This window comes from Eptatretus burgeri, chromosome 13 (genome assembly GCF_056783735.1).
Source record: "Eptatretus burgeri isolate ZD-2024b chromosome 13, Ebu_testis_v1, whole genome shotgun sequence".
Lineage (NCBI taxonomy): Eukaryota > Metazoa > Chordata > Myxini > Myxiniformes > Myxinidae > Eptatretus > Eptatretus burgeri.
The window spans coordinates 66,069,329-66,086,828 of NC_140973.1; the positions used below are offsets into that span (position 1 = coordinate 66,069,329).

Here is a 17,500-nt window from a genome sequence, read left to right on the forward strand (position 1 = left end):
TTCATTGACTGAGCATTTCATGTGTTGGTAGTTAGAAAGCCGTTGGTTTGCCATGAAAGGGGGACATTCGGACTGACGGTTCTCGGTGATTAATCCGCTCGGAATTGCGCATGGGACAGGCTCGCTTAAGCGGCTTGTTTCGTACGAGTTCCGTCGAGGGTGTGGAGGCTCGGTGGATCGCCACGTGGTCGCTAGGTATTTTGAAGAATTGGCAAATAACCCTGTACCACGTGGTGGAAAAATTGACCGTTCATGGTTCTTGCACAAGCACCCGTCGGATTCGGAGTAATCCAGGCAGCAATCTATATCCCGGGCGATCGGTCGGGCCGACTCGACTTGCGGCTCCGTCAGAGCGGTCGGCTCGCGGCCGACCCCCGGCACCGTAACAGTATATATATATATATATATATATATATATATATATATATATATATATATATATATATATATATATATATATATATATATATATATATATATGTATATCCCCCCCCCCCTTGCTCTTTCTACGATTTGTGCCTAACCATATTTCCACAGGGTGCTCAACGTCCGCCAACAACCCACTTCTGGTAAAACTACCAAAATCACGAATCACTGCTCACCTTCACTCTTTCATTCCTCTTTTTCCCCGCCTTTGGAAATAAACTCCCTCACTGTGTTCAAACCAATTCCTTCCTCCAGGCCTTCAAAACGGTTGTTCACCACCACCTTTTTTCATCCCCCATCCAAATTCTCGACCTTTCTACTCCCGTTAATCCACCCCAAACCCACCTCCTTCAAATACCCTGCTTTCCTTCCTGAAAGTCCCTGTAATGTCCATCTTGTTTACCCCATGTTCCCCACCCCATCCATAGATCTCCAAATGTCGCTGTTCTCCACTGTTTTGTCCTTCCCACTCCCCCCCCCTCCTGTCTCGTGCCCCCCTTGCTGTGCGTTGTGTGTTAGCTCTCATCCGAGCCTCGACAAGATATACAAAAACAAAAAAAATATATAAAAAAAACAAGTTCCAATTGCGAACATACCCCATGGGAGTTCATTCGTACACCTCTCAGGTGAGCGATAGCACGGACAACAGATAGTTTTGAAATTTGGTAAGATTTTAATTGCATCAGAAAAAAGAAACCAGAACACCTCACAAGAGTGAGGCTGGTTTTATATCATCATTTGCGACTTCATTTTGCGTTGGGCATCACCCAGCGCTTTCAAAAAAAATTTCAATATCAATTTTAAGAACATGGGCCGAAAGGGCCGTTTCTCGGCTGAAAGGGCCAGAATTGCACTTTGGGCTAAGCTATTGCCTGGGGAATAGTCTCTGGAATAAACCTTCGCTTCTTCTGGAATGAGCAGCTTCTTCGCTCACTGCAGATCTGGATAAAATCACAAACTGGTCCAACACGTGGAACATGTCTTTCAATCCAGACAAATCTCACACTCTCACTATGTCTCTTCGAAAGGACCGTTTAGAACCCCCCCCCCATCCACTTTCTCAACAATCCTCTGGAAGAAGTCTTTTCTTTCAAGCTTCTGGGTCTCACTATCTGCCATGACCTTTCTTGGGAAAATCACATTTCCAACCTCGCCTCAAAAGCCAGTCGCCGACTAGGAATCCTCCGTCGTGCAAAGTCCTTCCTCGGCCCTCTTGAGCTCCTGACCACTTACAAAGCTTTTGTCCGTAGCCTGATGGAGTACTGCTCTCCCCTCTGGGCTTGTGCTCCTGCCTCCCACCTTTTTCGGCTTCACGCTGTCGAAACCAGGGCATTTAAGATCATCGGCATCTCCCGCAACGAAGCTGAGTCTATGGGCCTCTCACTCAATCACCGCAGGTTGGTCGGTGGTCTTTCTGTCTTCTACCGACTCCTCTCCAGCCTTGCCCCCCCCTGCTCTCTCTGCGATTTGTCCCTACCACATTTCCACAGGGCGCTCAAGGTCCGCCAACAACCCCCTTCTGGTAAAACTACCAAAATCACGAATCACTGCTCATCTTCACTCTTTCATTCATCTTTTTTCCCGCCTTTGGAATAAACTTCCTCACTCTTCTTTCCCATTCTTCCCTCCAGGCTTTCAAAACAGCTGTTCACCACCACCTCTTATCTTCCCCCATCCAAATCCTCGATCTTTTCTACCCCCAATAATCCACCCAAGCCCACTTCCTTCAATTCCCCTGCTTTCCTTCCTGAAAGTTCCTGTAATGTCCATCTTCTCTTCGCCATGTTCCCCGTCCCATCCCCATCCCTCTCCCTTCCACAGTTCCACAGTGTCTGTTCCCCACTGTTTTGTCCCTTCCACTCCCGCCCCTCTTGTCTCATGCCCCCTTGCTGTGAGTTGTGTGTTAGCTCTCATACGAGCCTCGACAAAGTATACAAAAAATAAAATAAAATAAAAAACCTGTCAAGTTTGCTTCGGTTACGTCCACTCATAACCGAGAAATAACAATTTAAAGAAAATGGGCCAAAAGGGCCGTTTCTCTGCCCAAAGGGCCAGAATCGCACTTTAGGCTCAGTTAATGCCTGGGAATGGTCTCTCGAATATACCTGTCAAGTTTGGTTCGGTTCCGTTTACGAACAACCAAGAAATAGCAATTTTTTAAAAAATGGGCCGAGAGGGCCGTTTGTCGGCCCAAAGGGCCATGGCCATAATCTCACTTTTGGCTCGGTTAGTGTCTGCAGAGTGGCCTCAATAATATACCTGTCAAATTTGGTCCGGTTTCTTTCACGAATAACCGAGAAATAGCTATTTTAAGAAAATGGACTGAAAGGGCATTTCTCGGCACAAAGGGCTGGAATCGCACTTTGAGCTCAGTTAATACCTGGGGGATGGTCTCTCGAATATACCTGTCAAGTTTGGTTCGGTTCCATCCACTAATAAGCGAGAAATAAAAAATTTAAGAAAATGGGGCGAAAGGGCCATTTCGCGGCCCGAAGGGTCTTTTTGCGGCCCGAAGGGCTGCAATCACACTTTGGGCTCAGTTAATGCCTGCACATATGTCTCGTATATACTTGTCAATTTTCATCGAATTCTGTTCACGAATAATGGAGAAACTCGAGCGGTGCTTTGACCCCGTGGGGTGGAAGACCCCACGGGGTAAAAACACATAGTGGACTGAACCAGAAGCCAAGATTGTGGGGGGAGGGGAGGGGTAGAATGTACCATAAGCCAAATTTAATAACAAAGATGGATTTAATCCATACCAAAGTCACAAAATAAATAAAACATTACGCATTTTATTACTTCAAAAAATTTCAGAAACAAGAAAAAAAAATTTCTGTAAAAATATAGAGGGATGAAAAATGAAAAAAACAACCGAACAAGGTAAGAATGACACCACATTTCGATGCCACAATACAACACCACAATCCTCTTATGGATTACCCTCGCATATGGATTATGGATTATCTTTTGACATTGTTCCATCACAATCCCACAACAAAAGTAAATATCAAGATATCGTGATGGTAATCCATCAGAGGAGTGTGATGTCGTAATGTGGTGTCATTCCTACCTTGTTTGGTTGCTTTTTGTGAGATTTCATCCCTCTATATATATATTTTTTATGTACTTCTTTTTTCTTGTATATACATATCCTTACTATAATTCACGGACCGGTGTTTGTGTGTTTGTTTGTGGGTTTGTTTGTAGCACGACTCCTCCGATAGTTCTGGGCCAATTACATCCAGACTTGCTGCAGAGGATCAGCATGACCTCAAATAATATCCAGGGGTGCTTTTATCTTTGCCGGTGGTCTTGGGGAGGGGGGCGCAAATTCTCTATGTAAATGTGTATCGTGTAGCGCTAGCTCCCGGTGGGAGAGGGTATTACAAGTCTCCACCATTTACAGTACAGTACTGTCCCTACGTTTTCCAGTTCTGTGAGTTGTCCAGTTAAAAGCAGTAGATCTGTGTTTGCTTCATGCACGTAACCCGGGGTTTTTTTTTGGGGGGGGGGTGGGGGGTTGCCTATACAAAGCTGTCACTTGCCTATAAACTGCCCAAATAAAGGTATGCGTCAGAAGAACGTGTTGCATGCTCGGAACAACATTGCCCGGAGGGCGAGTACTCTGCTAGTCTATATAATATGTACATGTATGTGTATCGTACTGAAATGCACAATTTGGTGTCTGTGCGTCTCTCTGTCTGATTGTGATACATTTGGTCATTACTTGTCCAATCTCCACCAAACTTGCCACTTGCCGGGGGGGGGGGGGAGTTAAAGAGACCACATGATGGAGGTTGTATCAACATAATTTGTCCCCCTTCCTAAGGGGGTTTTCCGCCTTGAGCGAAATCGCTGTTAAGATGTATATCCATGTTATGATAGCTAATTGTGGTGTTTTCCCAAGGCCACCTCCAATAACCAGTAATGACAACACTCATGATTCACACAATAATAATGTTGTTACAAAACAATAATAATGCTAATAATAAACTCCCCTCCCCAAACGGTTTTTCCTCCTTGGACAAACACGGTGTTCCCATCATGTGATGCCTTTTTGGCTGTTGGTTGCATCATTGGTTAGGGGCGCAACTATGCCACTGATGTAGTACCCCTATTAATTATCAGTATACTGGTGCACATTTCACCAAAAGGATGGCAGACTGAGTCAACCCCCTGGTGTTAATTTAGAGGGAAACAGGGCTTGAACTCAGGTCCCTAAAATCCCACAAACATGTATGATTACCTTTTTAAACAGTCGCGACAACTGTTTAATACTAAACTGAAAGAAAGGAAACCTGAAGTTCCTGAGGCCTGAGCCTAGATGTACTGTGATCTATATACCCCAGAGAGGATAATAACATGACTTTTCCTGCCAACTCCCATAGCGGGAGTCGGTGAACTGGTATATAAAATTGGAAAGTTGGAAAAGTGAGAAAGGGATGGATAGGTAAGGGTATATATTCGTAATTACAAATCCCGAAATGAGAGAGCGAGCTTAATAATATTGTTACGAATTCTGGCCCGTCCGGCGTGCGATTGGCCACGTAACTCGAATCGCAATGCGTCACCCACCAGAACGGACAATTCTGTCGTGACCCTCCTGGAACTACCGCCAGGAGCCAGTCACGGGTGGGGGTTTAACCTCACCACGATCGTGCCAATTGCCCACCTGCGCAGGATAAGGTTGCTCGCCAAATACAACCTACCTAAGTACCTGCGCGAGTGGTCGACCGGGCGATTGTACATCGCCGCAGGTCGACTTCGGACACGAACCGCTTAAGCGGCTCGTTCCGTGCTGCAAGGATAACCGAGCGGAGTTATCGTCGACCTCGACGGTCCAGATTACTTATCGGGTGTTTCAACCCACTACCAATCCCTTACGTGATGCAAGATGGAACTTTCACGGAGGAAAGGACGCAACGAAATGGGAAACAGTTCAACAAGCAAGCACCTTTATTTCACACACACAACACATGCACGTAAGGCAGTAATGCAATGTGCAGCAAAAGCAAAATGCAACAAAAGCAAAAGCACGACTACCGACTATAATTATTTACAACACTTAAACAATTATACTTGTCGGGACTCGGCGCCACATCATTCATTCAAAATAAACAGGAAAGACCTCCCCATAGGCAGGGAGGTAGACGGGGTCCGTGGACCAAATGTGCGCGGAACCTGGAGGAGCGGCCAGATCCATGAGACCGAAAAGGTCTTACCCGCATCCTCGTGACGCGATGGCAGACAAGCCGCAATATCAGCGCAGCTGCGCCCCGACTCCGTGCCCCTGGCGTGGTCGGTGAGCTCTCTCCAGCGTGCTCCGCGCAAGCACGGTTTGGTCGGCACCACGGTTAGGGTGGGGAATGAACGGGGCCAACGGCACTATCTCAGCGCGGATGGGGGGGAATTGTTGATGCTTAGGGTCGAGCGAGGGGAATGGCTGGCTGGCTTGCTCGCTTGTGAAAGTGAAGGTGGCTCTATTCCAGCGACGAGATGACACCAACGACGAGAAAAGCGACCCCCACACTACTACGAGTTCCACACAGACTCGCGTCTTTTATAGACCAGGGGAGGAGCCTGTATGCAGATTTTAGGATCAAAACGCGATTGGAGGCGGGGCCACGCCACCCTCTGTTCAGCCATTGGTGTGGGAAAAAGGGGCGTGAGCCTCTTTTGATCCGAATTCCTTCCTGAGAGAAATTCGCATTCATCGCGCTTGGAGGCGGGGCCACAACGCCCGACGCTCGCCCATTGGATGGAGGAAAAGGGGCGTGAAGCCTTCCTGATCCGAATTTCTCTCCCGTAAAGAATCCACATTCATCGCGCTTCGAGGCGGGGCCACACCGCCCGACGCTCGCCCATTGCACGGAGGAAAAGGGGCGTGAAGCCTTCCTGATCCAAATTTCTCTCCCGTAAAGGCATCCATTGCACTCGCGGCTTGCTGCGTTCTGCAGCAATCACCGAACGGTTTCGGACAGTACGACGTTCGGTGTTGACTGGTGGTGGGGTCGATGGTTGTGGAAGGAGAAAGGCGAAGGTGGTGGGGGGTTTGCTGTGGTGGTTTGGTGGTTGGCGGGCGTCGTTTGGGAATGGCGGTGAAGCGATGTTTGCGGGATGGAGTTGTGGAGGTAAAGAGGCGAAGGCGGCGGTGTTTGAGTTGTTGGCGGCTTAATGGTCCAAAATAACGATAGAGAAAGAAAAATGGCTAACTCAAAGTGTCGCAGCCCGGATGAATCAAACATATTCCCTCTAAACAACAGGTGTGGGCTAACTACACATGAACTTATCGATATATCTCACCTGAGGACCCTTTATGGTGTATTGCGAATTTCCACAGCCGTAACAATATATTGTTGGGTGCATTCATATTTATATGTGGAGGCATTGGATCGTGGGTATATCTATCAAGTTGATTAAAAAGACATTGGCAGACATCTAGCCAATTGACTGAATCATTCCACCCAAGAGTACAGCACACTAACTATTCAGTAAATGAGTGTTGAAATACCACACATAAAATCATTAATTTCTCTCTCGTTGCCTCGTCTTGCATCACAGGCCCAACCTTTGTGCGGTACATCATGTGGCGGGAAGCGACAAGACGTATTACTCATCATGCCAACTTTGGTATCGGAAGAAAATTTGTAACCGACCAGCGTAAGTACTGGATCCATCACACATAATCCCAAGTCAAATGGATTACCCAGATGGAACATCCTAATTTGACATTTTGCTAAGTGAATGGAGATAACTATGGATCTGGTGTGTATATATGTACACTTGTGTATAATATATATATATATATATATATATATATATATATATATATATATATATATATATATATATATATATATATATATATATATATATATATATATATATACACATATATATATATATATATATATATATATATATATATATATATATATACATACATGCATACATACATACACTGCAGTATGTAATTAATGGACCAAACGGTCTCTTTCCATCTCCAGTCATCCTTGTATTTATCCTACACAATCCTTGGATGACGGAACAGCAGTGTACTTTTACCACACCAAAGGGGGGTAATTCCTTCAAAGACAGGAAGTTCTGAGCCCACTCCGCATGTAAATCGAGCCAAGTTTGGCTCCGCTTCATGGGAGGCGATTAGAATCCACTTGGAGCAGAAGTTGTCATGCACATGTTTGGCCATCTGCCTTCTTGACCCTGGAGTCCAAAGGCAGTTACATTGGAGGGATACATTTGTCAGCACCATCCCTATTTAGGACAAATTGCCAAAGGAATCTCAATGTTGTGATTATATCAATCCAAATGATCCAGAATGGTTGTGGAATATTTTGCCAGAATGCACAAAAACAAGTCTGAAAAACAAAACTTCAATTCATAATCACAGGGCAGGTTTATGACTAGTTCGAGAGTGTTGACCATTTAACAGATTACTTCTCTTAGCTATTATTGTTGAAGGAAAAGAGGATTAAACTGATCGTATGATACTCGCCTCTCAGCTGTTTAGAGGCGAAGCTTAGAGATGATTGTGCTGGGATATGATGGAGAATAATTGCAGAGTCAAGATGTGCCAGCCTCTGGGTCATCTGTTTATTAGATCCACCCCGATGGGTAGCTGAAATGAGAAAATGCAAATTGATGAAAGGACGAGAAGGAGGATGATAAGTGAGAGAAAGGAAGGTGTTGGTGTGAGAAGAGTGGGGAGAGGAAAAGGAATAAGAAGGAAGAATGGAATGGAAGCATAAAATGGAACACATGTGAGTGAGGAAGAGTTGGGGGGCGGGGGGGGGGATCGGAGGGAGGAAGCTCCAAGTTATGCAATATTTACATACATAATAAATAAATGCCTCCTGTCTTGTCCATCTCGTCAAAAAAAATCTGCTAATATTAAAACGTCATGAGTGGAGCATCTCAAAAGGCCCCGAGGAACCTAAAGGTGTAGGATTTCAAAAGAGGAATATCTTGCATATGAAAACTGTCAGACTTTAAAATGTTTGTACAAAAAGTTTCACTCTTTATAATCTTGCCAATGTTTTGCAGCAGAAGAAGAATTATATCATTGAATATCTGCAAAAAAAAAAAATCCTCAATTCTGTTTTCCCATAATCTTCAAAAATGATCTCATCATATGTTTCGCAGCAGGTCCATGAATCTGGAAAGCACATGGATGGGATGGAAGCTTTAATAACAGTTCCACCAGGCATGAACAAGCACGATGTGGTGGACATCAATAACCCAGCAAGGAAATCGAATTGATGTGCTCTTGGGTCTTTAAATATGAAGGAAACATTTTCTGTAGATATTGAGATTTGGGGCTGGCAGGATAGACTAGAGGCAGGGGCGTGGAGAGGGGGAGCTGGGAGGGGGAAGGGGTGTTGCTGCCTCGTGGCCCAGTATCCGTTGAGGGGCCCGAGCTTCTCCTGTAACTGTAATTTTTAATACAAATGTAAGAGATAAAGGGTGAGGGTGGGAGTGAGGGCCCCGAGGTTGTTTTCCTCAGGGCCTGTTCTTGCTCTCAATGCCCCTTCCTCGAGATATGCACACATACACACTCGCCTCTGAGCTGTTCAATGTTGGTTCGAATCCTGACCAATCTATAAGCTGTTATGTCGGTGTTTCGCCGGCAGGCCAACACATCAATGTGTGTGTGCCGTCCTTTGAATGGCCATTATACGAGGAGTCCCATTTGCTAGCACTGGTGGACGTTAAAGATCCCGGTGCCTTTCACCAAGAGTTGGCGAAGTATTGCCGGCACTCCGAATAAAATCCAAAATCCTGCCCTGACTCATTGCTAGGAAGGCAATGGCAAACGTCTTCGTGGAACCCTCACCCTAACTGTTGCCCAGGAATTGCTTTGGAAACACCAACAATCTATAAAGAATATGGTATGATGATGATGATGATGATGACGATGATATTTGAGATGTTGCTCAGAACTTGTCGGCACTTTGTTCGAGACAACAAACTAATTATTATGTTCGAAAATGGTGGGTGAAATAGTTTTGCCGCTTGTCAGAAACACCAGGCTTGAGTCCTTTGGGCATCGAGAGGAGGTTCATCGAAAGGGTTCAATCACCAGCAATCCAATATGTCATGGAAATGGATAAAAAGTTACACTGATCTTGGAAAAAAAAAAAAATATATATATATATAGGTTCTGTCAAGAATCAGAAATCATTCATTTTATCTTTAAATACTGATTCTTCATTGCAGGGTAGCATCATTGGCTGAGTGCGAGGCTGTGTCACTGATGCACTGCACTCTGCTGGTTAAAGCAGGAATTTGGAAATTATTCAGTGTGCGATAGCTCGATTGTTGATTGTTGTATCTTTATATCAATCTTTATTGATTGTTGGTGCGATAGCTCGCCTACTCTTCGCGAAGGACACTGTGGGGTCTTTAACATCCACCAACCAATGCTGGCAGACGGGGCGCCCAGTTCCACGTCCAATCCGAGGAACGGCACACATTTATGAATCAATCGCTCTGCCTGTGAAACACCGGGATGACAGTTTATATCTAGGTTGACAGTTTATATTGAAAAAAGTGAGTAACATGTAAAAACAATTACAATTCCATGGTACACCATTAACAGGATGTTTTATGAATATTTTTCAAAGAATGTAAAGGCCTCAACTGTGCTCCATGAGCAAGGTGACTTGTCAGAGCCAATGTCTTTTCCTGCTCTGCATTCCAGGGCAGTGACGTATGAGTGTTGTCCTGGCTTTCTATCAGTGGATGCAGAGAAAGGATGCTCAGCAGGTACAGAGAGCAAGCTTATCTCACTTTGACAATGTGTGATGTTACATCGATAAGTGACGACTGAGACAATTCCAATGAAATGTTTTGTCTTCTGTCCCTCAGCCCTGCCCCTCACAACAGTCTACAGGACCTTGGAAAATGTCAATGCCAAAGAAACCAAGACGAGGATCGATCGGACAGATCTAATGGACGACTTGAACGAACCTGCCGTCTTCACATTATTTGCCCTGACAAACTCAGCTTGGAATAAATTGACTCAGGTGACCACACTCAGGTGACCCTATCAATACGCTGTGACCGTGTCTGTATGTTTTTAGGATTCCCACAGAATCTGGAGCAACGACCAAGACGCATCTTTGCCAAGTGAAGCAAAATAAGACACCACCCGTAAAATTTTCCCATTGTCGAATGCTTTCCTTGGCTGATGCCAAAGTTACAACTGTGCCAGGCTGTTTTGTCATCAAGCATCCTGTCCTCCTCTCCTTCTCTTTGGCTGTTTTCTCAAAGTCTGAATTGCTAGATCCCAAAATAATTCTTCCCTTTTCAGAAGACTGTTATAAGTAAAGCAAGATAGCTCGAAGCTGAAATGAGTCGTTTGCTTGAAACCCAAAAGCTGTCTAAATTGTTTCTTGTTTAGATTGGAGGGGCAGTAATTCTGCCTCCAGTTTCTTATAAAGCCAAAAACATTTCCAAGCATCCTTGATGTTTGAGAAGTCCAATAGTTCATCATTCGACTCCAAAAAGTAGGCTAATCTAATATAAATGCTGTTTTGCATTAGCGTAATGCCGCTTTCTCTGTTGAATTAAATGTATCGTCGTAAGAGATAGGAGTGGTAGGAATAGAACAGTACAAATAAAAAGGTTAATTACTCGAGAAGTTGAAGAAGTGTGAGCATAACCTCAGCATCGAGTTGATTGAGGTGTCAGGTGCTCACTGGATGTTATTTGTGATTTTATTACTTTCGGGACATCAAGGCGCCCATGACGAGTGGTTAATGTTTCCATAGCTAATAAGTTGTTCAGGATAAGTAACTCCAAACCTTCAAGTTATCTTTGTAGTCCCCAAACTGAATATTGGGTTTACAAAAATGGCACACTTTCAATATCCACCCTCCTTTTTCTTTAAACTGTGCCTTCTCTTTTCCATCATCTTCAGCTCCCCTATCATCAGTTTTCTCTCCTGTCCTTCCTGTTCTTTTATTTTTCCCAGAATTACAAGTTTACCAACCCCTTTCTCCCGCATCTACAGCGTGTCTCAATAAAAATTTATATATAATTTATATATTGAAAACTATTCTGTGTTGTCGTTCTGCGCTGCCTTTTGGGTAACAGCTGACTGATGACATGCAATGATTCTATCACACACTAACGCTATCTGTTGGGTATTTGTAACACTCGGTATCGCACTTCTCTCTGCTATTTAATTACCCTGTGCACGTGAAGTGAAAAGTGGGGTACAGCAAATGTTCTTGTTTGTACGTCTCTCCATCCGTCTGTCCACAAACATCAGTTTATGATCGAGGAACAACTTGATTACAATTGAATGTTATATTTTGAACACAAATCAGAAGCAAGCCTGTAGTTTCGCAGTACGTTGGCTCTGAATTTGACCCCATCACGCATGTGTGGAGAGGAGTGAAATAATTCTTTTTTTTACTCTGCCTGCCTGCCTGGCAGGAAAACAAAATTTAAAACAATTCCAAACATGAAACGTACCGTTTTTAAGAACATTATAAAGGACACAAACAACAGGCACGAAGAACGAATGTAACGTGTTACATATGGTGGCGTAATCGACACTGCGTAAACGGCGGTAATTTCTGGAATTATTTTATTTCAACGACTTTTACAATCTTTATCTTATTTCAACTTAATTATATATTTGAACACTGTAGAATTCAAATTGTCTTCTTGTCACTTCCAAAAGCCTCCAGTTTAGCAGTACTTGGACATGTTAAATATGGTGGTGTATAAGACTGCTCCAATAGTTCTAAACTTCCACAATGTTGTTTTTAAACGAACTTTTATAATCATTTTATTTAATTGAAGTCTATACTGAATACTGTGTGGGCTGTTGCGTTTTTTTTTTTTATTGAGATACCCTGTGACACCCTTCCTTGTATGTACTTTGAGTGAGATAATAATGATTGGTGTTTTTGATTGACAATGCCGTTTGTCATCATTAAACTTTTTCTCTAATCAGTTGTTCGTTCAGTGAAAAGAGCAAATTAATCGAATTATCTTGGTGAAATTAACTTGCGCTTCCTTTGGAACTTAAAACTTTCTATGTTGGAAAGACTGAACTGCTGGATATTCCTCACCCATCTGAAAATGCAGGAACAGAAACGGTTGATTAACACAGACAAGAAGCTGCACAACACACTTCTCCAACATGTGGCAAGAGAAAGGCTTCTCGTCCATGATCTTCGTGACGGTCTCCTGATACCATCCATGCTGGGTAACCATGACATCCATGTTCAGCAGCATCGTAACGGGGTGAGTTGGACAGGGCCCAAGCTCAGAGCTGCACTGTTGCCATTGATTTTCAATGCCAAACCATCTGTTTTTGGTTGCTCTTCAGTAGTGGACTTGCATGTGTTAATGAAACAAAGACATAATTTAGCCCTCCATCAAGAGTTGCTGTACCAGGCATGTGATTTTAATTTTAATATATCTGTGATGCATGGGTAGCATCAGAATATTAAACAGGGTATTCCAAGTGCATCCTGCAAGCAAGAGCCCTTAGGTGGCAACAAGTCTCTCTACCCATGTGCTCATCAAGATTATACCCAGGGATAAACTCATCAGGGAGAAGAGTTTTGACTGTTACACCAGGCATTCCCTGAAGGGCTGCACTGTGTGTATTGTGGAAAGTCACCACCAATCTTACCTGGTGCATAATAATATTCCTCAAAATGACCTTCATAACGATAGTGAAGTAGTGTACAGAGGAATTGATCAATGCAGCAGATCTCACGACTCAATTCTTCTCCAACTCTTTGATCTCCGATCATCGCTTTAGCTTCCAACCAGGTAAGTACACCTTGGACATGCTGTTTCTTCTTTGCCAACAATGGACAGACACCCTCAATCTCAACGAGGTCATAGATCTCCTGAGCATGGTATGCCTCCTGAGCCTTTTCTGGACATCTCCTGAGCCTTTTTTGTCTGGCACTCCACACTGCTTTCCCAACTGTACCCAACCCAACTAATAATATCCAGAGTATTTTTCTGGACTGGTTTCAGATTTCCTGCATGCTCACAAGCAGTGGGTTGCTTTTGATGGCATTTTCTCCCATTCTCTACTTTGAGAGATCAGCATCCCTCAAGGTAACATTATGCATCCAATACATTTATTGGTGCACATCAATGATCTCTTTTTGTTACTGGAAAGGCTACTGTATCACTTTGCAGTGCACTCAGTTCTTTAAAGAATAGCTTATGCCCCATCACTTTGCCAGGCAAACTGTGGTAGGAACTTCCTCTGAGAATTTTGGGAAAATAAGCAACTGGTCATCTTCCTGTAGCATGACTTTTAATGCAAGAATGATCCATCCTCTCACTTTGTCCCCCCCCCGTCCCCCCACCTTATAGAGAAAGGTTGGAAAATTATTTCTAGGAGAGTCCAAACAGTGGTGCTCCTGGGCCTTACCACCAGCTATAACCTTTCTTATGTAACTTCAAACTGGCCTCCAATTCCGGTCGCCACCTTTGAATAATTATCAGCAAGGCCAAGTCCTTCCTATGCTGTCCTCAACTGACAACTGTGAAAAAGGTCTTCATCCAATGTGCCATGGATTATTGCTCCCCCCACTGGCCTGGTTCTGTTTTCCATCTTGCCCCTTCGAGGCCATGATTTCAAAGGTTCTCGATGCAATTGGCATCTCGTGACGTGAAGCCAAATTTCAAGATCCGATTCTCGAACACCACAGGCTGGTTAAGTAGTGTTACATTCTTTTACCAGCTCTCTTCTGGTGTTGCTCCTCCTGCCCTCTTGAACAGCCCCTCACCCACCAGGTTTCACTTGGACATATAATGAAAGTAATACGAGAGGAGGGGGATGTAACAAGCACGTATAAGGGATCAATGTGGTAAAAATATATACCAATTTTCGTACATAATATAAAGAAGACACTTAGCAACTTGTATATTGTTGTGAAGAGCAAATGTTTTGCTCTGAGCCTCGATTTTTAAATTCAAATAAATACCACCAAGTATTGGAATGGTGAGTTATCACAAAGGAGGGAACACATGCAAAGGAGCCGAGATTGGACTCAGATCAAAAGGATATTCCACAAAAGAAAGAAGAAAGGGTAAAAGGGAGGAATGTGTATGTCTTTCCAAACTTCAAGGATTTGCAATGGAATCTGTGTTCCGCGCAGGTTGTTACAGTTAATTGCATTCGAGTGGTGACTCCGAACCTGTTGGCGAGCAACGGCGTGGTGCATCTGGTGGATGGACTATTGAATGCACCTCAAAGCAGATTGACGGATATTGTGAAGGGCCGCAGGGATCTCAGCAAATTCCTGGTACTGCCTGTGAACACTCGAACACTTTTACCCACTAACAAACACATGCAAACATCTCCTTTGAGAAACCTTTGATGTAAAACCACAAGTTCGATTTTATTTATGTTAAAAATGATGTGTTCTGATAAAACATTGAAATGTTCCAAAACACTTCAACGATCACCAACTAGACCTGTCCGTTTTTATTCCGTTAAGACCCGATGGCTTTCCCAACCCTTTGCAGGTGAAAAACATGGATCTTCACCAAATAGAAGGTTGAAGTGAGATGAGTTTTTAGTCCATGACGATAATTTCGGTCATCTACTGCAGCACATTTTAAAAAACAACGTTCCTCGTTTTCTTGTCTGGGGGCATGGACGTGCAGCTTTGATTTTGATCTGCCCATTTTCACCCCCAAAATTCACAATAGATAATAGTTAGTTTATAACGAAAAGTACATATAGCCACCTTCCCGATAGTAAGTTAAATACCTGCCAATTTTCACGAAGATATGATTTGATTTGACGTCGCAACACGGGAACAAAGACCATTCGGTGGTCGATATGTCAGACCAAAGCCTTGCTTCGCTGGGTACCTGTGCTCATTACCCCGTGCACACGAAGCGAAAAGCGGGGTTCAGCAATTGTTTCACTTCTGTCTGTCGGTCTATCTACAAACGTCAGTAAATGATTAACGAGCAGCTTGATTTCAATTTTATGTTATATTTTGAACACGAATCGGAACATGAATCGGAAAACGAATCTGCAGTTTAGCAGTACTTTGGCTTTGGACTCGTCCCAATTGTGCATGTGCTGAGAGGAGTGAGATAAGTTTTTTTTTACTCTGTCTGCTTGTCTGACAGTCAAATGAAATTGAAAATCATTCCAAACAGGAAACTTACTGTTTTTAAGGACATCATAAAGGATATAAACAGGCATGAATAACTCCTGTAACATGTTAAATCAGGTGGTGCAAAAGACGCTGTGTCAGTAGCGGTAAACTTCCGAAGAAAACTTTCTACAACCTTTAAAATCTATATTTTATTTCAATTGAGTTATATACTTAAACCCTGTGGAACACAAATCACCTTTTTAGCACTTTCAAAACCCTTCTGTTTAACAGTAATTGGACAGGATATTACGCATTTTATGTCATCAAGACCAATCAGATTTGCTGCTCATCGACCCCGCCAATGTCATTGTTTCTCAAGTCTGTGTGGGGTAAGGTGTTCTATCATCTATGAACTCTCCAGTTGGTGTTGCTTTCATTCTTAGAGACAGATCTCAATGTTGTATCCAGCCCGACATCGATTATGAAGTGAAGCACCTGTCTGAAACGAGCCTTGGATGTTATCTGTATGTTGTTAAGTAAAATGGTACAGGTATGCTTATTCACAACACAGGTCACTCAGAATGACTAGTTCTCGGTGGAGTAGCATTGACACCCACCTCTCCCATTTTCCAAGAAAATGATATTCCCCTTCGATCAACAATCACACCTTCATGTAAATAAATGATTACACCTTCGGAAATGCTAATCACTCAAAAGACCTTCATAAACGTCACATTTTTTTTCTTAACGAATCTGATTCTAGACATGTATTCTTCATTAGCTTTTATGAAAGGTAGATATCATAAATTACGTCATCAATTTTGTGACACCTCTCTCCCTCCCCCTCCAAATCAAAATCCTGGATCTGCCATTGAATTATAAAGCTTATTATCTTGCTAAGCCTGGTGTTGGCTTAGTGGTTAGGGTGGCTGGCTTGGGATCTTAGAGTCCTGAGTTCAAGCCCTGTCACCGCTAAATTAACATCAGGTGGGGTTGACTCAGCCTGTTCATTCTTCCAAGGTCGGTGAAATGAGTACCAGTGAACTGGTGATAGGGGCATTGCATCAGTGCTGCCCCCATACTCGGTAGTAGTGGTGATGCACTGTTGATCATAGCCAGTTGGAAGCATGAAATCATGTCACCACAATAATAAGTGGAAGTATAAAAAGAAAAAGAAAATTATCTTGCTTATTCAATATCACCACATATTAATATCAAGCTGGTGTATCCGGTTATTATGGAATACTATTATCTCTGTAAAGGTTAATGTCAGTCTGTATCAGTGGACGTGATGGACAATGTATTTTCTCAATTGGAAATTGATAAAACTTTTTCACCACCATGGGAAATGAGGTATGGCTGTTGCTTCGAGCATTAGCCCTTTGTCAGATCACAAAAAGTACTCTGGGTGGAAGGTTAGGGTTATAAGGTGTTGGGAAATGGGCAAATATCAAATATGAAGAACTCTGTTGGTTTTTTTTTTTCTTTGTTTTTCATCTTCTTTTTTGTATACATACAGCGTCAGAATTCATGAAAGAGCTAGAACACGAAATGGATCAGGACACAACAGAACAAAAGGAACAGCAGAGAGAGAAAGAGAGGGCGGAGGCACCAACAGCAGAGTGAGGGATAAGATAGGAGACTTGGACAAACAATGAGTGTGGGGAGGAATGAGGGGTGGGAAAGGATGCGTGGGCTGGGCAATATGGATACAGAAGGAAGCTCTCAGGATGGAAAAACTGGAAATTGGAAAGAGAAAGGCTTGGGGGTGGGGTGTTAACGAGGGTAGAAAATATTTTTTGGTTTTGGTTTTTTGGGTTTTGGAGGGAGGACGATCTGAGATGATGGTGTCTTGAAGACCTCGAGGGAAGAATGAGATTGAAGAGAATGTTGAAGTTCATTCCACAGGTGGGGAAAAAAGGAACAAATGAGCGGAGGTGAGCAGTGAT

The 17,500-nt window shown here is 43.3% G+C and overlaps 1 protein-coding gene and 1 long non-coding RNA gene across 2 annotated transcripts in view; one reads left to right on the forward strand and one right to left on the reverse strand.

Moving 5' to 3' along the window:
• The window catches only part of LOC147014681 (transforming growth factor-beta-induced protein ig-h3-like), a 90,875-nt gene that overhangs the window by 35,210 nt on the left and 38,165 nt on the right, over window positions 1-17,500 (forward strand). Inside the window, exons 2-6 of the mRNA XM_085850669.1 lie at window positions 6,991-7,089; window positions 10,148-10,212; window positions 10,315-10,472; window positions 12,550-12,708; window positions 14,595-14,741. Of these exons, the coding sequence (XP_085706795.1) occupies window positions 6,991-7,089; window positions 10,148-10,212; window positions 10,315-10,472; window positions 12,550-12,708; window positions 14,595-14,741 (628 nt within the window). The remainder of the gene's footprint in view (window positions 1-6,990; window positions 7,090-10,147; window positions 10,213-10,314; window positions 10,473-12,549; window positions 12,709-14,594; window positions 14,742-17,500) is intronic.
• Window positions 14,735-17,500, reverse strand: part of LOC147014682 (uncharacterized) — a 49,069-nt gene continuing 46,303 nt past the window's right edge. Inside the window, exon 3 of the long non-coding RNA XR_015050413.1 lies at window positions 14,735-17,500. This exon is cut by the window's right edge and continues 63 nt beyond it. This is a non-coding gene — a long non-coding RNA (uncharacterized LOC147014682).